This window comes from Peromyscus maniculatus, chromosome 19 (genome assembly GCF_049852395.1).
Source record: "Peromyscus maniculatus bairdii isolate BWxNUB_F1_BW_parent chromosome 19, HU_Pman_BW_mat_3.1, whole genome shotgun sequence".
NCBI classification, from domain to species: domain Eukaryota; kingdom Metazoa; phylum Chordata; class Mammalia; order Rodentia; family Cricetidae; genus Peromyscus; species Peromyscus maniculatus.
In genome coordinates this window covers 5,707,915-5,728,781 of record NC_134870.1, presented here as the reverse complement: position 1 = coordinate 5,728,781, position 20,867 = coordinate 5,707,915, and the positions used below count along the sequence as shown (strand labels likewise).

At 41.0% G+C, this 20,867-nt stretch overlaps 2 protein-coding genes across 4 annotated transcripts in view; one reads left to right on the top strand and one right to left on the bottom strand.

The window, feature by feature from the left end:
• The window catches only part of Psma8 (proteasome 20S subunit alpha 8), a 49,958-nt gene extending 37,552 nt beyond the window's left edge, over positions 1–12,406 (bottom strand). The window contains exon 1 of the mRNA XM_006983042.4: positions 12,192–12,406. Coding sequence (XP_006983104.1) covers positions 12,192–12,293 — 102 coding nt within the window. The 5' untranslated portion in view covers positions 12,294–12,406. The remainder of the gene's footprint in view (positions 1–12,191) is intronic.
• Ss18 (SS18 subunit of BAF chromatin remodeling complex) overlaps positions 1–20,867 on the top strand; it is a 130,910-nt gene that overhangs the window by 21,238 nt on the left and 88,805 nt on the right. The window lies entirely within an intron of this gene.

Below are 20,867 nucleotides of genomic sequence, written 5' to 3'. Positions count from 1 at the left end.
ACACCATCTGTGTCCATCACCATTCAGGCCTGGGTGGAGCCAGCGGCTCCTGGTGATTGTGGCCACCACAGACCTATTTATTTTAGATATCTGACTTTTCAATATAGACATTTGTAGCTATAAACTCTTAAAATCACTCACTGCTTCTCCTATGTCATGGTATGTTGTTTTCATTTTCACTTGCTTCTAAGAATTTAATTTCCTTTTTGATTCCTTCTATGACACATTCATCATTAAGTAATATGTTCTTCAATCTCTACAAATCTGTATATACTGAAGTTTCTATTATTATTTACTCTTCTTTTTCCCATTGTGGTCAGATAGCATTCAAAATTGATCATAATTTCCCTGTGTTTTTAAGACTTCTTCGCCTCCTGTTATATGATCTGTTTTAGAGAAATTCCACAGGCTCATGAGAATATGTAGTCTACAGTGTTCAGATGGAATAGTCCATGGGCGTCTGTGAAGTCTCTGGAAGCATCTTTAACTGATGCTTCTCTTCAGTTTTCGTCAGGATGATTTATTGGTGAGGATGGGTTAACTAATGTGGCCCACTATTATTTTATTGGTGTTGAGTGCTATATTGATAGTATTTGTTTTATGAAACTGAGTGTACCTGTGTTTGGTTCATATATGTTTAAATGTATAATGTTCTCTGGGTGATAAACTGTTCCCTTAACCACTTTTAAAAGTTTTTGTTTTAGCCGGGCGGTGGTGGCGCATGCCTTTAATCCCAGCACTCGGGAGGCAGAGCCAGGAGGATCTCTGTGAGTTCGAGGCCAGCCTGGGCTACCAAGTGAGCTCCAGGAAAGGTGCAAAGCTACTCAGAGAAACCCTGTCACGAAAAACCAAACCAAACAAACAAACAAACAAAGTTTTTGTTTTAAATCTATTTTGTGAGATATTAGACCCAAGTTTGTTTCTGAGTTCCATTTCTTGGAATACTTTTTCCCCATTGTTTTCAATGAGAGGTTGTATATGATTTTTGATGATAAGGTGCATTTCTTAGAGGCAACAATTAGATTCTGTAGTTTTAATTTTTTTGTTGTGTATGTGTGTGTTGTTGTTGTTGTTGTTATTGTTACTTTCTTTTTTGAGAGGATCTTTCCACACAGGCCTTCTGGGCTGGAACTGGAGCAGTCTTCTTGACTCACAGAGACCCTCCTGGCTTTGTTTTCTGAGTGCTACGATTAAGTGTGCACCACAACATCTGGCTAGATCCTGTTTTTTTAATTCAATCTTCTAGTTTGTGTCTTTCGACTGGGAAATTTAGACCACTAATAGTGACTTATTACTGAAATGTGCTACTAATTCCAGAGTTTTGTGTGTTTTCTTATTCCTTATTTGCTTATGTTGTGTTCTTGTATGGTTTAGTCTTTCCTTTGCCTCATGGCTGTATTTTTTTTCTTTAGTTGAAGGATTCCTTCAAGAATCCCTTTAGAGCTAGTATAGTAGTCACAAATTTCTTTTTCTTTTCTTTTGTTTTTGTTTTTTGAGACAAGGTTTCTCTGTGTAGTTTGGGTGCCTGTCCTAGATCTCACTCTGTAGACCAGGCTGGCCTTGAACTCACAGAGATCCTCCTGGGTCTACCTCCTGGGTGCTGGGATTAAAGGCGTGCTTGAGGAATTTCTTTGGCCTGTTTTATGCTGTTTATTATGCTAAGTTTTTCCTTCTCCTTCAGTTACGACCGACCAACAGTCTTACCATGTATGGTTGTCTGTGTTGGTAACTGTTGTCTTTCAGAACATGAAATATATTGTTCTAAGAATTCCTTCACTTTTAAAGTTTCTGTTGAAAAATATGATGTTTTTATGATAGGTTTGCTTTACTGTGTGACTTGTTTCTCTCTTGTAGCTTCCAAATATCCTGTTTTCTTCTGTACATTTGACTATACTATGAAGTAGGGAGTTATCTGACATTTTTAGTGTCTCATAGTGTGGTGATCTGAATGAAAATGGTCCCCGTAGGCTCATAGGGAGTGCCATTATTTAAAAGGATTAGGACATGTGGTCTTGTTGGAGGAAATGTGTCACTAAGGGTGGGCTCTGAGGTTTCAGAAGCTCAAGCCAAACCCAGTGGATCTCCCTCTCTCCCTGCTGCCTGCTGATCCAGATATAGAACTCTCAGCTACTCCTCCAGCACCATGTCTGCCTGAGTGCTGCCATGCTTCCCACCATGATGATGATGGGCTAAACTTCTGAACTGTAAGCCAGCCCCAGTTAAATGTTTTCCTCTCTAAGAGCTGACATGTTCATGACATCCCTTTCACAGCACAAGAAACCCTAACACATAGATCTACAATGCTCTATACATGCCTTCTTTTTTTTTTTTTTTTGGTTTTTCGAGACAGGGTTTCTCTGTGTAGCTTTGCGCCTTTCCTGGAGCTCACTTGGTAGCCCAGGCTGGCCTCGAACTCACAGAGATCCGCCTGGCTCTGCCTCCCAAGTGCTGGGATTAAAGGCGTGCGCCACCAACGCCCGGCTATACATGCCTTCTTATTAGCTTTGTCATTGTCTGAACATTCAAGTTTCTCTACATTGCCTTTATGCCCATATTTTGTCCTACCTTAATCCAGTCTATTGGTGAGGATTCCATGGATTGTGACAAACTTTTTACTATTTCACTTGCAGTATTTTAATTTGTAATTCTTTTCACTTTCTCTTTATTGAATTCTACCTTTATATCCTATTTTGACTTCTTTATTTTCTCCAGTTGCTTGTGTTTTCTTAAACTCATTCAGGAGTTTGTGCATTCTCTAATTTCCTCAAATATAACCATTCTTTTTAGTTCTTTGTTGGGGATTTCATCTTGTTCACTCTCATTTGAGGACTTTACTGAGATAATAATTTTTGAAGGAAATATTATGCTTTGGTGTTTCATGTTTTTGAGTTAGAGACTAGTTCACTATTTGGATTTCTTTTTTTTTTTTCTTTTTTTTTTTTTTTCTTTTTTTTTTTTTGGTTTTTCGAGACAGGGTTTCTCTGTGTAGCTTTGCGCCTTTCCTGGAGCTCACTTGGTAGCCCAGGCTGGCCTCGAACTCACAGAGATCCGCCTGGCTCTGCCTCCCGAGTGCTGGAATTAAAGGCGTGCGCCACCACCGCCCGGCCACTATTTGGATTTCTTAAAAGATATTTTTGTTTTTGTGTCTGGGTTTTGCCTGGATGTATGTCTATGCACAACATGTATCCCTGATGCCCACAGAGGCTAGAAAAAGGGGATCAAATCTCCTGGAACTTGAGTTATAAGTGGTTGTGATCTACTTTGTGAGTTCTTGGATTCAAACCAGGGTCCTCTGGAAGAAGAGCCAGTACTCTTAACTTAACACTGAGCCATCTCTCAAGCCCAGGTTTTTGTTTCTTTGTTTTTGTTTTTTGACCACTGCTCTTCTTCCTGCAATGTTCAAGAGGGACTAGGCTGTAGTATGGCTGAAGTACTGTTTTTCTCTACTAGTCTTCTGTTCAGAACACCAGGCTCAGTGTCTGGTACTCTCTTAAAATTAAGACTCTTGGGGTGCCTTATTCTGACCTCTGTGGGCATAGATACAAATGCAGGCCAAACACCTAAACATATAAAACAAAATCTAATCAATACTGCCTGATTGGAAGTTGAAACCTCAACTCTTTCAGCATTTATTTCTAGGATCCAGATACTGGTTACGTTCCTGGATGGTCAAGTCACAGATGCTTGTCCCATCAGTGGGGGTCATATGTGGTCCTTCAGGGTCAAGTAGTGAAGGCTGTTCTTACTCTGGGTAGTCCTTTGTGAATTTGAGGTCTCATCAAAGATACTGGTCAAACTTCTTGGCATCCTTCAGGAGGCTGACTTCTTATTTTTTTTTCTAAAAGATTTATTTATTTATGTATACAGTGTTCTGCCTGCATGTATGCCTGCATGCCAGAAGAGGGCACCAGATCTCATTATAGATGGTTATGAGCCACCATGTGGTTGCTGGGAATTGAACTAAGGACCTTTGGAAGAACAGCCAGTGCTCTTAACCTCTGAGCCATCTCTCCAGCCTGAGTCCGACTTCTAATGCTATTGTTTCTCCTAAGGAGACCTTTGTGAGGCTGGGTCATTAATGCTGCCCCCTCTTCATGGATCAGGATGCAGATATTGGTCCCTGGGCTTTGGCAGTCCTTCCTATAATCCAGTGTGCCTCTTGGAACCTAGAGTCTGTGTTCCATACAGACATTGTCTTTGATCGGTTTTACATCATGCTAAATCCTTTGTAACTTTCAAAGTTAGGGTTAGGGTTAGGGGTTAGGAGTTAGGGTTAGATTTTTTAAGCTAAAAAGCAAAAAAAAAAAAAATTAATAACACTGGATGTGATGACACATCCTAGGATCTCAAGACTTGAGAGGTGGAAGAAACAAAGTTAAGGTCATCTGTGGCTGCAGAATGAATTTGAAGGCAGCCTGGAAGACTCTGTCTCGAAAAACTAAAAGTACAGAAAAAAAGATATAAATATTTAAATTAGCTGAAAATGAAAAATAAGCAAGAAGCAGATACTAATACTTAGGAAGGAAACAATAAAATTACTAGTAATAGCAAGCGTTTTAAAAAAAATAAGAGAAATCTCATGGTTAATCTAAGAAGAAAGTAAAAGACATTTATAGAAATGTTTAAAAAGCAATTAAAAATTAACCATAAATAAATTTAAAAAGTAAGAGTACAATTTAAAAAAATTTTAATTGCCTATGTAGACACAAGAAAAGACAGAAAACTCATCCTCACAATAAACATGCGATAACATAATCTGTGCTATAAAACATATGTAAAGAAGATGAACATACAAGCTGTAGGGTGGGAGAAAGTGTTTGCAAACCTCATCTGGAAATGGACTAGTACTTAGAACATATAAAGAACTTTCAAACTAACATTTAAAAAACATCCATCATTAGAAGACAGGCCACAGACCTGATACATTTTATGAAAGACGATACACAGATGTCAAATAAAAGCAAATGGAAGTATGCTCTGATGTTATCAGCAATTAATGCAAATGTATTCCATCAATTAAGACCACACTGAGGTATCTTGTACACTTAGCAGCAAAATAATAAAACCATCGAATGCTTGCTAGGAGGCAGAGAAACTGGGCCACCTATACAGTGCTAGTGGGAATGTAACATGGTACAGCTACCATGTGATCTTCTGATAAACTATCCACTATAAGGAAAATTTTATAATCCTGCAATTACATACTTAGGAACTTATACCAGAAAAATAAAAATTTACATTCACACAAAAATGAGTAAGAATACTCAGGACACCTTTATTCATAGTGATGGGAAACTAGATACAGCCCAAATGTTCTTCAACAGGAGAATAGTTAAGAGGTTCTCAACCAGGGAACGTTAGTAGTAAAACAGCAACATGTGGGAAGCAAGGATAACCCTCAAGGCATAAGGCAGATCTCAAGGATTAAGACTACAGTGTGGGAGCTGGAGAGATGGCTCAGAGGTTAAGAGCAGTGGCTGCTCTCCCAGACGTCCTGAGTTCAATTCCCAGCAACCACATGGTGGGTCACAACCATCTGTAATGATATCTGGTGCCCTCTTCTGGCCTGCCTGCATACATGCCGGTAGAATACTTGTATACATAATAAATAAATATTTGAAAAAAAAAAAAAAGACTACAGTGTGTGCCTGAATAGGTATTTCTGAATCGATGAAATGTTACATATGGAGGACAGCTAGTGTGTCAGGTAGAGAAGACAGGACTAGGCTGTATTTGAGAGTAGAGGCAGGGAGTAAGAAAGTGGTTACATGAGGGATCACTGTGGAATTGGAAGTGTTCGGTTCCCTAACTGTGGAAGTGTGACTATATAAGAGCAATAAAATTTCATATAAATTTATATACATAGTGGTACATACCTATAATCCTAGCACTAGGAAGGCAGAGGCAGGAAAATCAAAATGTCATGGTCATCTTCAGCTACATAGAAAGTTCAAGGTCAGTTTGGAATATCTACATCTGTGCCTGGAGAAGGGGATGTAGGACAATGACAACAATGGTGACAGTGAAGACTGCCACTACTACAGTACGAGAGCACACAGCTGAGTGGTGGACAGTGCGTGCCTAGTGCACAGCCTCTCAGTTTAACCCACAGTAAAGCTGCCCACTCTAAACACACACATGCACACACACACCACCACCACCACAACAACAACAACGACAACCTAACCACTCCATTGTAAAGATAGGGAAAGTGGATGGAAAGATGAAACAGGGCTAGGGATGTACTTCAGTGGTAGAGGATGCCCTGGGTTCAATTCCCAGAACTGGAGGAGAAAAAAATGATAAAATGTTTAGAATTGTTGAAGATGGGCAATAAGCATATAGAACATTGTATGATTTCCTTTATACATTGTATACTTAAATGCTACAAAAGAAAAATTTGAAAATGCACTTAAATAAACCTCAACATTATCTACAGGCTTTTTCTCACCAATATATTAAAGTTTCTCATGTTAAATAAAGTCTTAAAAGATGGTTCCATTTAACCCCACATTTTTGCTTTCCAAACTATTAAAAGCTAAATGTTGTTTCCAGAAACTTAGTTACTATTCCTGCTCTTCTTCCACTGGCGTCTGAGCAAGGCAGGTTCTACAAAGTTCAAGGTTCAGTTCTGGGTATTCTCTTTGGCCTCCACCTGTAGAACCGACATCAGGAGGCAGAAGAAGGATGATGCCACAAGTTCCAGGACAGTCCAGGTCATAGACTATGGCTCCTTTTCACACAGAAGTACTTGTTTAGCCCAACTTTCAACAGAAGTTTTAGGAATAGGATAGAAAGATTATACCTCAAAATTACTATCATCTCCAGCGAAGATCACTCTTGTGAGCTTCAGACATGTATATTGGTTGTGTATTAGATTTTATTTGGGTTTTTTGTTGGTTTTTTGTTTTTGTTTTTGTTTTTTGAGACATGTTTCTCTATGTATCCCTAGCTGTCCTGGAACTCACTTTGTAGACCAGGCTGGCCTCGAACTCACAGAGATCTGCCTGCCTTTGCCTCCCAAGTGCTTGGATTAGAGGTGTGTGCCACCACGTCTGGCAGATTTTATTTGTTTCTTGACACAAGGCCTTTCCATGTAGCCTAGACTGGCCATGAACTCCCATCCTCCTGCTCAGGTGCCACCATACTCTGTCCTGTATCGGAACAGCTGCTTCTCTGAATGCACTTGCTCAGGCCTTACAGTGAGCAACAGAAAGCAAGAGAGAGCAAGCAAAGATGGGTAAGGGGAGTCACTTGGCCTCCGGAGTGGCATTCCATCACTTCTGTCTATCCATTCATTAGAAGTAAGCCATTAGCATCATCCATCCAAGGGGCCATTATACAGAGCATGAACACTAGAAGGTGAGGGTTAGAGGCAATTCAGAAACGCCTCAACCTCACCACATTGGTTATAGTCCCACTCAAAATTCGTGTTCCAATCCTTAAAGAAAACTGCAGCTAAACTCAGAAACAGAGGCTCCATCTTAGATCTTCCTGTTCCCTGGCCAACCACAAGGACATAATCATGACATGTTTCTCTGGAGTGTGTTTTCCTACCATTTTTGTTCCAACCCTAGTAAACACTAGTAACACCTTTTATTTATACTGTTATCACAGACATGTAACTATTCTCTCTGATTATAGTTATGATTTCATTCAATCTGATGCTCACACTGTTGTCTGAGAAATCTTTGTAAAGAGTGCAGAGAGGGGAAGGGAGGAAGAGGAAGAAGGGAGGGAGGGAGGGAGGAACGGGGGGCGGGCGGTGAATCTCAGTCACCATCATTTGTGTTGTTTTCTGAGACAGGGTTTCTCTGTGTAGCCCTGGCTGTCCTGGATCTCACTGTGTACAGCAGGCTGGCCTCGAACTCACAGAGATTCACTGCCTCTGCCCCCGAGTGCTGGGGTTTTTTGTGTGCTCCACCACCTGGTCAAAAGTCAGTATTCTTTTACTTCCTACTTTGTATGGATAGGAGCAGTTTCTCACTAAGCAAACCAGGACAGCATGGAGACCCAGGGCAAAAGGATCCAAGATCTGTAACATTTACCCTGTGCATAAGACCTGTCCTTTGTTCTGAAGCAGACAGGCATCCTCTCGATGGAAACAAACACAGCCACAAGCATCTTGGGACTCATATCCTGTCAGCTGCCTCAGAGGAGAAAAGTTACCAGTATCTCTAGTGGTGGACTGAGTCCCATGACCAAGAGTAAAGTGGACACATATACTGTGTATTGAGAAGAAAATAGCAATAACCTAAAAAGTGAAAATAGTCACATCAAAACCCTTTGAGGATCCTTCAGGATCAAGCACGTTCTCACTATAATAGCTTAAAGGCACTCTGTGGTTTGGCCTTGGCTTCTAGCTTCATCTCGTCCTGCTCTTTTCCTCAGCAATTCTCAATGTCTTTCCACTTGGTAACAGAACTGTCTGGTGTGCCTGGTCTTCCCATGCAGGATCTCCTTTGTCTAAAATACTCTTCCTCCTTCCACTCTCCACCTCCCCACTTGGCTGCCTTCCATCTTTCCGATGGTTTCTTAAATGCGCTTTCTCGGGAGGGTTTCCCTCACAATTGCAATTTCTGTCACATCTCATACCTTCTCTACTATTACACTCATTTAGGCCCTGTAAGGATTTTCTTTTTTTTTTTTAATACAGGGTCTCCCTACACAGCCCAGTCTGGCCTGGAACCTGTAGTCTTCCAGCTTTTGCTTCCTGAGTGTTGGGTTTACAGACATGTGCCAACATTCCCATCTAGGACTGTTTTCTTAATCTTCTTAATTTCTTGCAAGAGGGTAAATTCTTTAAGAACAGGGATTAAGTCTATCACTTCCATAGTGAAATCCTACAATCCAGGTTAGCATTTCTAAGACTTAAAAACTGACATGCTGGTAGGACCACAGACAAAACTGAGTCAAAAAAGAAAAGAATCATAAATAATAATGGATACAACTTATTAGTTTATGTGAATTACATCTTAACATGTATTACTTTTTCAACACATATCAAGCCTATGAAGCAGGAGTTATTTTTATGTTTACTTTACTAGTACTAAAAAAAAAAAACCCATATCAACAACAAATCTCTACTGGGGGCTGGAGAGATGACTAAGTAGTCAAGAGCACTTATTACGCTCAAGGACGACTCAGGTTTGATTCCAGCACCAACACCAGGCAGCTAACAACTGCCTGTAACTCCAGTTCCAGAAGATCTTATTCCCTCTTCTGGCCTCTGAGGGCACCAGCACACACATGGTGCACATAAACTTATGAAGACACACACACTCATACACAGAAATAAAACAATCAAATCTTAAATAATAATTTCAAAAGGACAAAGAAATAAAGAAACTGTAGACTAAAGAAATGGCTCAGGGGGTTGGGGATTTAGCTCAGTGGTAGAGCACTTGCCTAGCAAGCGCAAGGCCCTGGGTTCGGTCCTCAGCTCAGGAAAAGAAAAAAGAAAGAAAAGAAATGGCTCAGTAGTTAAAAACACTTATTGTTGCCTTTGCAGAGACTTCAAGTTTGGTTCCTAGCATTCACAGGTAGCTTCCCATCAGATTAGGCTAGATTGACTGGCCAGTGAGCCCAAGGGACCTTCCTGCTTCCACTCTGATGACAAACATGTGCCACCACTTCGTGTTTTATCTAGACACAGGTTCTGGACTGAACTCTGGTCCTTGTGCTTACACAGCAAGCATTCTACCCAGTGAGCTATTTCTCAGCCTAAGTATGAAGATTCTTAAAAGATAAGTAAGGGTGGAGAGTACTGCTCAACGGTACAGCACGCACGTAATGTGCATGGCCCTGGGTTTGATTTCCAATGCCAAGAAATAAAAGACACAAATCAACATTAAAGAGAAATAAACTACAGGCAGTGGTGGTGCACACCTTTAAATCCAGCACTCGGGCTGCTGAGGCAGGCAGATCTCTGAGTTTGAGTCCAGCCTTGCTACAGAGGAAGTTTCAGGACATCCAGGGCTACACAGAAAAATTTTGTCTTGAAAAACCAGGTGTGTGTGTGTGTGTGTGTGTGTGTGTGTGTGTGTGTGTGTCCCTTCTTCCCTGTATAGTGGCAGAAGTATTTATTAGTGAAACCAAGAACTGACACCTTAATTAAAGAAGTAGATGACGACCAAGGAAGACTTTGAAAGTTAAGACTACAGTGCTGAGATTTGATAAGTGAAACTATAGCCCCAGTAAGAATTTGGGGTCAGGGAAAGGATAAGAGGAGGAATGAGAATAAATCTTAACTTTTTCATGACAATGCTGTGATTCACATCTCCTCTCAAGATGGTGGTACGTTTCCAAAATACCATTCAAACACATTTGTCTTCACAGGAAAGGAAACCTAACCAAAAAGAGAGGGGCCTCTGGCCCCATTTCACGCTGTTAGACAATTATCATGCAGGAAGCAGAGCCTGCGCTCTCTAATTATGGCCCATATAATTTTTATATTGCTAAGTAATACCATGTCTACATAGCGGCCAAAGCTGATCAGTCCAGCTTACTTGTTACTCATCATTTCTGCTGTTTACAGACATAATATGTAACAGCCTACTTTAATAAACAAATGCAGCTTTATCCTGGGTAAAAGGTCATAGCACCCACTAGGAAACACAATGAATAGCTCCATAAAAAGATGCAAATGTAATTTCAGAATCCTGAGGTAAGAATCTCATCCTTCCGCTGTATCTTTGAAAATGCCCACTACAGGTATTTTTATGTCCTTAGCCTTTTACAGCTCATTACAAAGGAACTATCAATCAGTTCTATAGCATTCTTAAAACATTTTAAATGAGCCAGTGTGGTTTCTTATTACACCCCCATCTTCTCCCATTACTCCCTTTATCTAAGGCTCTAAAACTTGGGCATTATTTTCTAACCATATGCTACACACCATGCTGGGGACTATATAACTTTTTGTTTTTATCAAAATGGTACCCTTTTGGTTTAGACTACACCAGGCTTTCCTTAAACTTACAGTTCTAACAGAGCTTAACTAGTGGGCCCATTTAAATAGAAAAATACTTAAAAAAAATCATCTTCTTTGTAATTATTTTTGCCACTTTGCATTTGATAGATTAACCATAAAAGTGAATTAACTTCTTTCCATTATCAAGTTGAGACAGAAATGAAAGAAAGCAGACACTTGTAGTCTGAGAGATGTTCTGTGTGTTCTCATAGCTACTGTCTCAATTTCCAAAACATACCGAAAATACTCATGAATTTTTTTTTTTTAAGAAGATCATATCCTGCATTCATAGACTAGGACTCAGAAGGCGGGGGTGACAGATCGTTGATCACTGGGGCACTTTCGTCCTTTAAAATTTTCATAAATTAACGATGGTTATTCAACTCATTTAAGATTTGGCTGCAGTATTACAGCTGCCCCCAGTATTTAAAACATTTGGGTAATGTGGATCCACAGTCTAAAACAGGGTAGAATCTCGCGAAATTTCCGGCCTTTCTTGAAAACACACACACGTACACACACACACACACACACACACACACACACACACACACGTACACATGCACAGAGCAGTACACACACACACACACACACACACACACGCACGCACACACACACACACGCACGCACACACACACACACGCACGCACGCACGCACACACGCACACGCACACGCACACATGCACAGAGCAGTACAAAAGTGAGGATTCTGGGGATTGGGAACACTGAAAGGATGCCAAATGCTGAGGCTGAAATTTGAGACAACCTAATGGAGCCGTTTGGATTAGCATTTCCGACTGTTCCTCTCCTTAACATACAGTATTCCGTTTGTTCTGGGATGGGATGGGGGGGATTGGCCTGGACAAGCTTTAATTTTTATCATTATTAAACACGACTTCCAACATGAAAGAACTATTAACGTTACCGTGGGTCAGTGGGTTCCTGAGGAAGGGGGCCATGAGCACCGAGGCGGAATGTTCGGTGTCTTTATCAGTGACTTCAACCCCGGGCTGTGCTTTCACCGTGTCTGCAGCGGTCCTTAAACAAGGGCAGCTGCAGGAGAGACAGGGCTCCACTGTCCTCGGGCTTCACCGTGTGACCTCCACCGCCAACCTGGAGCTGCAGCGGCTCCAGGGAAGGACGAGGCTCTCACGCCCGGGTGGGGGACTGGGGCTGGGGGCCCGGGGCTGGAGCAGCGGCGGCCTGGGGAGCAGCTTACCGCGGTGGAGCCTTTCTTCACCGCTTCCTGGGCGTACTCCACTTGGAAAAGGTGTCCGTCCGGGGAGAACACGGTGATCGCCCTGTCATACCGAGAAGCCATCGCGACGACTTGGACGAGTCTAGCACGCCTCCAATGCTGCCTGGACCCAGGCTGGAGCCACCACGTGCTAACTCCCGGAAGTGGCTGCACGTGCACTACCACGTGCGCCCAACCGCCTCCAGGAAGTCCCGGAGTTCCAGACTTTGGCTCCGCCCCCCAGGTCTGAGCACCTTGGCTACCTCCGAAGTCCTCCTTGCCTTGGAGACCTGGCCCGAATAATAGGGAAGATGACTTACACATTTGCTTTTCAAGGGATCTTGATGACTTCGAGGCCAGCCTGGTCTACAGAGTGACTTCCAGGACAGCCAGGGCTACACAGAGATACCCTGTCTTGAAAAAAACCAAAAAGGTGGATTTTGGGTTTGGTGGTAGACTTTGAATCTAGCATCTTGCATAGGCTGGACATCCCCAAGACACATCCTAGTGCTTTCTTTAAAATTTGAGAGTCTTACCGGGCGTTGGTGGCGCACGCCTTTAATCCCAGCACTCAGGAGACAGAGCCAGGCGGATCTCTGTGAGTTCGAGGCCAGCCTGGGCTACCAAGTGAGCTCCAGGAAAGGCGCAAAGCTACACAGAGAAACCCTGTCTCGAAAAACCAAAACAAAAAAAAAAAACAAAAAAAAAAAATTGAGAGTCTTACTAAGTTGCCCAGGTTGGCAAAGAAGTTGCAGTTTTGCAAAAGTTATTGTTTCTTCCTCCACCGCGCCCCCCCCCCCCCCGCTTTGTAAACAAAATAGAACTTACAAGCAAATAAGACACTGACTCGAAAAAATACCCCATCAAATAATACTAATAGCAAGAACTAAGATAATGCTGTTTAATTAAAGAAAAATTTAAGAGTCCAAAGATATGGCTTAAGTAGGTTTGAAATTGAGCTGTAGAAAAGTTTTATGCAACCTGGTGCAACGTTACTGCCTGTGAAACGAGTCGTTGTCCTCATCAGTAAGATGGGAATCTTAAAAATCTGCAGCAATGTGTTCCGAGGTTGAAATTTGTTTATAGGTGTAATAACTTAAAATGGTGCCAGATGGGTACTAACAGGCAGGTACATTTAGCTATTATTACTTCACAGGTATTTTTTATTACATACCATGGGAAGAATCTTAAAACTGGTGAAATCAACTTTAACTAAAGAAAGAAAAAGAAACATCAGGAAAGAGGGAAACACGTTTCTCTCGATTTAAAATCCTAGATTTTAGTTCATTGCTGAAAGTAGTTGTTCCTTCCTTTCCTTCCTTTCTTCCCTATTAGTCACGCTTAAAAAGTTTGATCTACTGGGGAGGGGGTGCATTCTTGACCAGAATTATTTTCTCTGTGCACTTATTTTGCAGTATCATGACAAACCAGCATTTGCCAGAGATGTTTTTGAGAAGTGTTTGATTATTCTTGGTAAACATTCACTCTCCTTTTATTAATTTGTTATACTCATAGATTCACAGGGAGTCTCAAAATTACAGGGAGAGCGAGGGCCTCTTTTACCTCGTTCAGCCTGGTGGTAATACTTGCATCCCTACATTATCAAAACCGGGAAACTGGCACTGATACACCTCAGAGAGCTTTTCTAGATTCCAGCAACTCTGTGCACTCCTCTGCATGCATTTCTGTGTGGTTTACCAGGTGTAGGCTTGCTATACCACCACAGTCAACATCCCCCGGGCTGCGCAAAACACACCTCACTGTGCCCCCTTAGACCACATTTGACAAACACTAACCTGTGCTCCGTCTCTATAATTTTCTCTGTGAAAAGTATATATAAAGTGATGTAAATGTTTTTGTGATCCTTTATTTTAAAACAATAAGTATAGATTCACAAGAAGTTAAGAGATATTTTACAGAGTGGTGCCTTATATCAACCAGGTGGTTATACCTTTCACAATTATGGAACAATGAAAAAAGCCAGGGGTTAGCATGTAGTATAGGGGATATCGGTACATTTAAAGAAAAAATTATTTTAATTACGTTATTTTATTATTTTAATTATTTAAAATGCTTTTTAGCATTTTGTAAATAGTAGAACTTCTTAGAGGACACATTTCAGAAACACTAAGAATGATTGGCCAGGAATGGTTGTTCACATCTTTAATCCCAGCACTCAGGAGGCAGAGGCAGGGGGATCTTCGTGAGTTTGAGGCCAACAAAGCAAGTTGGTGGCTTCATAGCACGGTCTACATAGCAAGTTCCAGGATACTGAGCAGCTACATAGAAAAACCTTGCTTACAAAAAAAGAAAAAAAATTACTACATCCAGGCATCACAAACTCCATCCGTTAGGCTTGGTGTCTTTATGTAGACATATTCCATTCATTATAATACCTACTTCATAAAAGTATCAATTTGTTGCAATAAACAAATGAATCAGTGGATTAATCCCCTATGACTGTCTGTTGCAGAGGAAGCTCTTTAAAGTGTTAGCTATTATTATTTATTATGGCGTTAAGTAAAGTTGGGAACTATAAGAGAGAAACAGGAAGAGCAGAACTGCAGTGTGGACCAATTGACACCTCCCTACGATGCATAGCTAAGCAGGCAGAATGGCACTTGGGATGCAGGCAGGAAGATTGGGAGTTCAAGATGATCTTCCACAAAGGGGCTCACGTAACCTGAGCTGCATGTGATCCTGCCTCAAAAAAAGTAAGAAAAGTTTTTTTTTAAAAAAAATCTATATTTGGACAAATACATGTTTGAAATTGTATATAGAAAAGAGTGAAAAGATGTTATATGTCAATTTAACAAAAAGGGAGCTTCTTTGCAGAGAGCTAAAGATTAGAAAGTGGTATGGAGGAAGAAATTGCCATTTTAAACTCTCTCTCTCTCTCTCTCTCTCTCTCTCTCTCTCTCTCTCTCTGTGTGTGTGTGTGTGTGTGTGTATGTATGTGTTATTTAAAATTTTGCTCAGCATTGCTTAGCTCAGCTTACACTTAACAAAAGTAACATATGAAACAATGTAATTTCTGACATTATCAGTCTTGATGACTTGGGCTAACTCTCCTACTAAGAATCACTAAAAATACTGAACAAAATACTTTTAAAATCTATGTACTGAGCTGACAAAGTTGCTCAGTGGTTAAGCGTGCTTGCATCAGACCCCAGTTTGGTTTTCAGCATCTGTGTCACGCAGCTCACAACCTCCGGTAACTACAGCTCCAGGGGACCCAATCCCTCTAGCCTTCACAGACCCATGTGAATATTCATAATTAAAAATAAAATAAAATTTTAAAGAAGATCTGTGTCCTCTCAAAAGAGCTACCATAGAGTGGAGATTTGTGATGACGTGATTCTGACAAAGATCAGAAAGGTAAGCTCGGCTTTTACCCTTGAGACACTGCCTGTTCTCATAGCATAGTTAAGAAACTAACAGGGACCTTTGATGGACAAAAATTGAAATTCAAAGCCTGCCAAGGTGTTATGATATACATTTAGGCTTTTGTTGAATCCCAAAGACCATGGCATAGAATCAGGGCAAAACAAAACTGCCCTGTTCTATGACCCATGTGGCCCATGGGCTATCTTCTCACATGCCTACCTCTGAGAATATGAGCACCAAAACACAATGATCCATTGTCCCCAAAATAAAAAATTTAAACTGATTCATGTGCGTGTGTTATGTGTGTGCTGTGTAAGTGTGTTTTGTGTGTGCTGTGTGAGTGTTGTGTGTTGTGTGAGTGTGTTGTGTATGTGTATTATGAGTGTGTGTTGTGTGTGTGTTATGAGTGTGTGTGTGAGTGTGTGAGTGTGTTATATGAGTGTGTTGTGTGTGTTATATGAGTGTGTTGTGTGTGAGTGTGTTATGAGTGTGTTGTGTGTTACATGAATGTGTTGTGTGTGAGTGTGTTATATGAGTGTGTGTGAGTGTGTATGTGCCATGTGCATGTAGAAGCCAAAGGACAATCTAGAGTGACAGTCCTCAAACCTTCCACCATGTTTGAGGTAAGGTCTCTTGCTTACTGAGGTACCTGGCCCACAAGCTTCTGGGGATTCTCCTGTCTGTCTCCCATCTCAGTACAGAAGCTCTGGGATTGTAGTAGGAATCTTAACAGTTCTTATTAATAAAATCAAACCTGAGGCCAGTTATTGGGGTCAATGCTGGTAGATCATAGAGACAGAACAAGCCACAGCTATCTCACCTTGCCAATTGCTCAGCTGGTCTTGTTTCCTCAGACTGGAAGCCTCTGTGTCCTCATATGCGAATGGGTCTCAGCTCAACTGTGCTGCTAGAAGCCTGAAAGCTTAACCAGCCAAATGCTTAACTAGCCAAATGCTTAACCAGCCAAATGCTTCTAGTTTCTGGTCCTCATGCCTTATATACCTTTCTGCTTTCTACCACCACTCCCTGGGATTAAAGGCTTGCTTTCTGGGATTAAAGTCGAGTCACCATGCCTGTCTGGATTCCTTGAACACATGGATTTCTGCCTCTGGAATGCTAGGATTAAAGGCGTGTGCTACCACTGCCTATCCTTTATGTTTAATATTGTGGCTGCTCTGTCTCTGACCCCAGATAAGTTTATTAGCATGCACAATATTTGGAGGAACACAATACCACATAGGATTACAGATTGGGTCACCATATCCAGTTTTACATGAGCAATGGGGATCCAAACTTGAGTCCTATGCTTTACCACTAAGCCACATCCCAGAGCCCCCAAATAAATTGAACAAGAGAAACAAGCAGGCAAGTTGTAACAAAGCCTGTGCCACCAATATACACTGTCCGCTCCACGAACATTAACGTATTTGGCTTATTTTTGCTGTTTAACTTTGAAAGATGCAAGGAGATGGGCTCAGGTCTAGAAGGCTTTGCTGCCCCCTTGTACATCAGAGTAAACTGGAAGACAGCTTGCCTCCTGCACCTGTGTGGCCAGCTGGTAGGGAAGAAAAAGAACTCTTGTGTTGGTACAGGAAGAAGGAGCGAGGTCACTGAAATCCAGAATAGAAATCAGGACTGGAGAGAAGGCTCTGCAGGTCAGAGCCCCTGCTGCTATAGCAGATCACCAGGCATGCCCATGCCACAGCTCCCTGCAACTCCGTTTCCGGGGAGCGCGTGCTCTCTTCTTCCTCTGTCCACACATCGACACATAAGAAATAAATCTTAGAAATCTTTTAGGATAAAAACCAAAATGGTCCAGGATGTGTTAAAGTCAGTAAAATGCACTGTCATTGGAATTCCTGGTTTTTTTTTTAACTCAGAGAATTCGAATGTAATTAACAGTTTTATAAAATATCCAAATAAAAAGGTTTCAGACCTATGAGAGAGAGAGAGACAGACAGAGAGACAGAGAGAGAGGGAGAGGGAGGGAGAGGAAGGGAGAGAGAGATTTTCTTGCAGAGAATAACATCAAGACTTAAATCATTTCAGTCAATAACTGGAATAAAATCACAGTTATCAAACTGAAATTCCCTGACCTTTGGAGGTGCCTAGAGAACTTCCAAGGGTTTTACATTGTCAAAAGTGTAGTAGACTACTAATGATATACATATTTTCAAATTATTTTTATTTTATATGCATGAGTGTTTTGCCTGTGTTATGTCTGTGCACTACACTCACATTGGTGCCTGTGAGGTCACAGGATGACATTAGGTTCCCTGAAACTGAAGTTATGGATGGCTGTGAGCACCATGCCTGGGTCCTCTGTACCAACCTGCTGAGTCACCTCTCCAGCCCCACTAACTTAATATTTATCTTGTTCCATGAGTATTTATGTTAATAGTACAGAAGAAAAAGTAGGTGATATTGCTGAGTCCTTGGTGTAAATCGAGGCAATAGCAGCGAGCTTGGACTAGTACATATGGTGTTTCTTACCACCTAGCATTCATGAGAAAATATATGCCAGCTTAAATTTATAATGTCATTCAATAATCACAAGATTATTTGTTGTATTTTTGACTGTTGAATAACTATCTTACTGTTAAAAATGGCAAGGTGGGAAGCACACAGAAACCAATCTTGCTGCCTTCAAATAAATCTTATTGGTTTGGAATAAGAAAGACAGTGTGTAGACCCCTCAGTTGAAGGAACAGTTTCCTTTCTCCTGGAAACTAGCTATGTACTTGAAAGAATGACTGACAGACTATGGCTGTTCACTTAGGTGGGCAGACATTTGAACATGAATGAATTGAGCCTGCTACTTCTTGAGAAATAGTAGGTAACAGATTTTATGCCAAAGACAAAATTCAGTCTTTCAGGCAAACAATAGGATTTTGAAGACTTTTACTCACCATTATGAACTTGTCAGTTCTCAATAACCAAAGACTCTTACAATAAGAATGATAGTAATAGTAACTAGGATTTTTTGTTCAATTGATTTTTGAGGCAAGGTCTTGCTCTGTAGCCCTGGTTGCTCTAGAACATGCTACATAGAAGAGGTCACCCTCAAATTTGTGATGATCCTACTGCCTCTGCCTTTCAAGGTCTGGAATTACAAGTGTGCACTATTTCACTTTGCTATAAGTGTGATTTTTTATGTATATTCTCAAGATATGCATAGTTGTGTGCTAGTATTTTATAATAATAAGTTTGATATGAAAGTATATGTGAGTAAAAGAAACATTCAAATAGACCAATGGACTTTGATACAACAAAGTACTAAAAGTTTACTGATATTATTTTAGACCATGGGTGTCAACTAATCTGTAGGAAACAATTTCCTGAGTTTTGGTTTGCTACCAAAGAATATCTAATAATATGAAATCACTGAATTATTGGTATGAAGTGTCCAAGAAAGACTTCAAGTACTCCTTTACTTGCTAGTATTCTTGTAAGATTGTTTTAGCTATATATTCAAGAAGAATACCATATTGTAGTAGTTTAAATATAGAAGCAGATACAAGAATCTCTCTGTAATTAAGCCAGGCACTAAAGAGACTCAGGGTAGAGTATTGGCCTAGCGTGTGCATGGTCTTGAACTCAGTCCCAAGCACTGGAGGAGATGGAGGGAAGGAAGGAGAGGCAGTACCACTCTTCTCGCTAAAACAAGGGTTTGGGGATGGAGAGACTGCTCAGTGGTGAAGACACATACTACTCTGGCAAAGGACCCGGCTCCCACAGCTGTCTCCTCACAGCCGCCTGCAACTCCAGCTCCAGGGAATCCAACACCTCTGGTCTCCACAGGCCTCCACATTCACACACACACATACACACACACACACACACACACACACACACACACACACACACACACACACACAAAATCACAATTAAAAATAGTAAAATTGTTTCATAAAATGAAATAATTGTTTATCCAAATATGTTAAGTATGTGAGTATGTAAAAAGCATTTTCATGAGCTAGTAACGAAAGTACCTTTAAGTTTCTAATCTTTAAATATTAATAGGTATGGCTATTTTAAAAGTGCTTCTTAAGATATTACAAATGTTTTCAGATGGAAAAGTAAGGGCCGCAGCTTTGAAAGCCTCAGAGTAGAGTGCTCTTCATGACTAGCTACCTGCCAGAAGCAAAGAGCAGCTTGGACACTTGTGGTTTTTTTTTTTCCATACACAATGTCTGTGCTTGATCGAATATAACCACAAAATAAGTAACCAAAGAAATGGCGCACCCAGACAGTAAGAACAGGTGGCAGAGAAACAGGCAATGAAACTTGGGACACTTTAATAAAATTGATCTGATATTAATTGATATTAATTGACTAGATCTGAGTTATGGAGCTATCGGATGCACATCTTTAAAATGTCAGACCATCATAATCGAGCGATTAAAGACACGATGAAGACTCTCCGACAACGAGAGGTTTGGAAATGGAGAGTGCGTGAGCTGTAGCCAGAGCTCCATGATGGGCTGTCAAGTGACGCACACAGACAAAGAGAATCACACAAAACAGATGAATTCTGTTTTCAATATGGCACAAGAAAATAACTATACACATGACATTCTAGTGTAGAGTCCAGCCATCATACTCGAAGGTGAGTAAAGGCATTCTCCATACAACTAGAACATGTGAGTCATGAGCAGACACTCACTAAAGCTAACACTAACAAATGTTCTTCAAGCAGAAAGAAGTGGTCAAAGAAGAAATGAAAATGATAATTTTTTGTTTGTTTTTTGAGGCAGGGTTTCTCTGTGTAGCTTTGGAGCCTGTTCTGGAACTCGGTCTGTAGACCAGGCTGGTCTCGAACTCACAGAGATCCACCTGCCTCTGTAGTTAAGTGTCCATGGCCTGTGGTCATGACAAATCTCTCACTCAAAGTCCTGCAGCTTTGAGGAGGCTTATTATTATTTAAAACTGCTCAGCCATTATCTCAGGCTTATTACTGACTAACTCTTACACTTGAATTAACCCATAATTCTTATTTATGTTTAGCCATGTGGCTTGGTACCTTTTCTCAGTTCTGCCTTGTCATCTTGCTTCCTCCGTGTCTGGATGGTGACTCCTGACTCAGGCCTTTCTCTTCCCAGAGTCCTCCTTATCTGCTTGTCCTGACTATACTATACTTCCTGCCTGGCAATTCTCCAGTCAGCAGTTTATTTATCAACCAATCAGAGCAACACATATTCACAGCATACAGAACGACATCCCACAGCATGCCTCTGCCTCCCAAGTTCTGGGATTAAAGGTGTGCGCCAC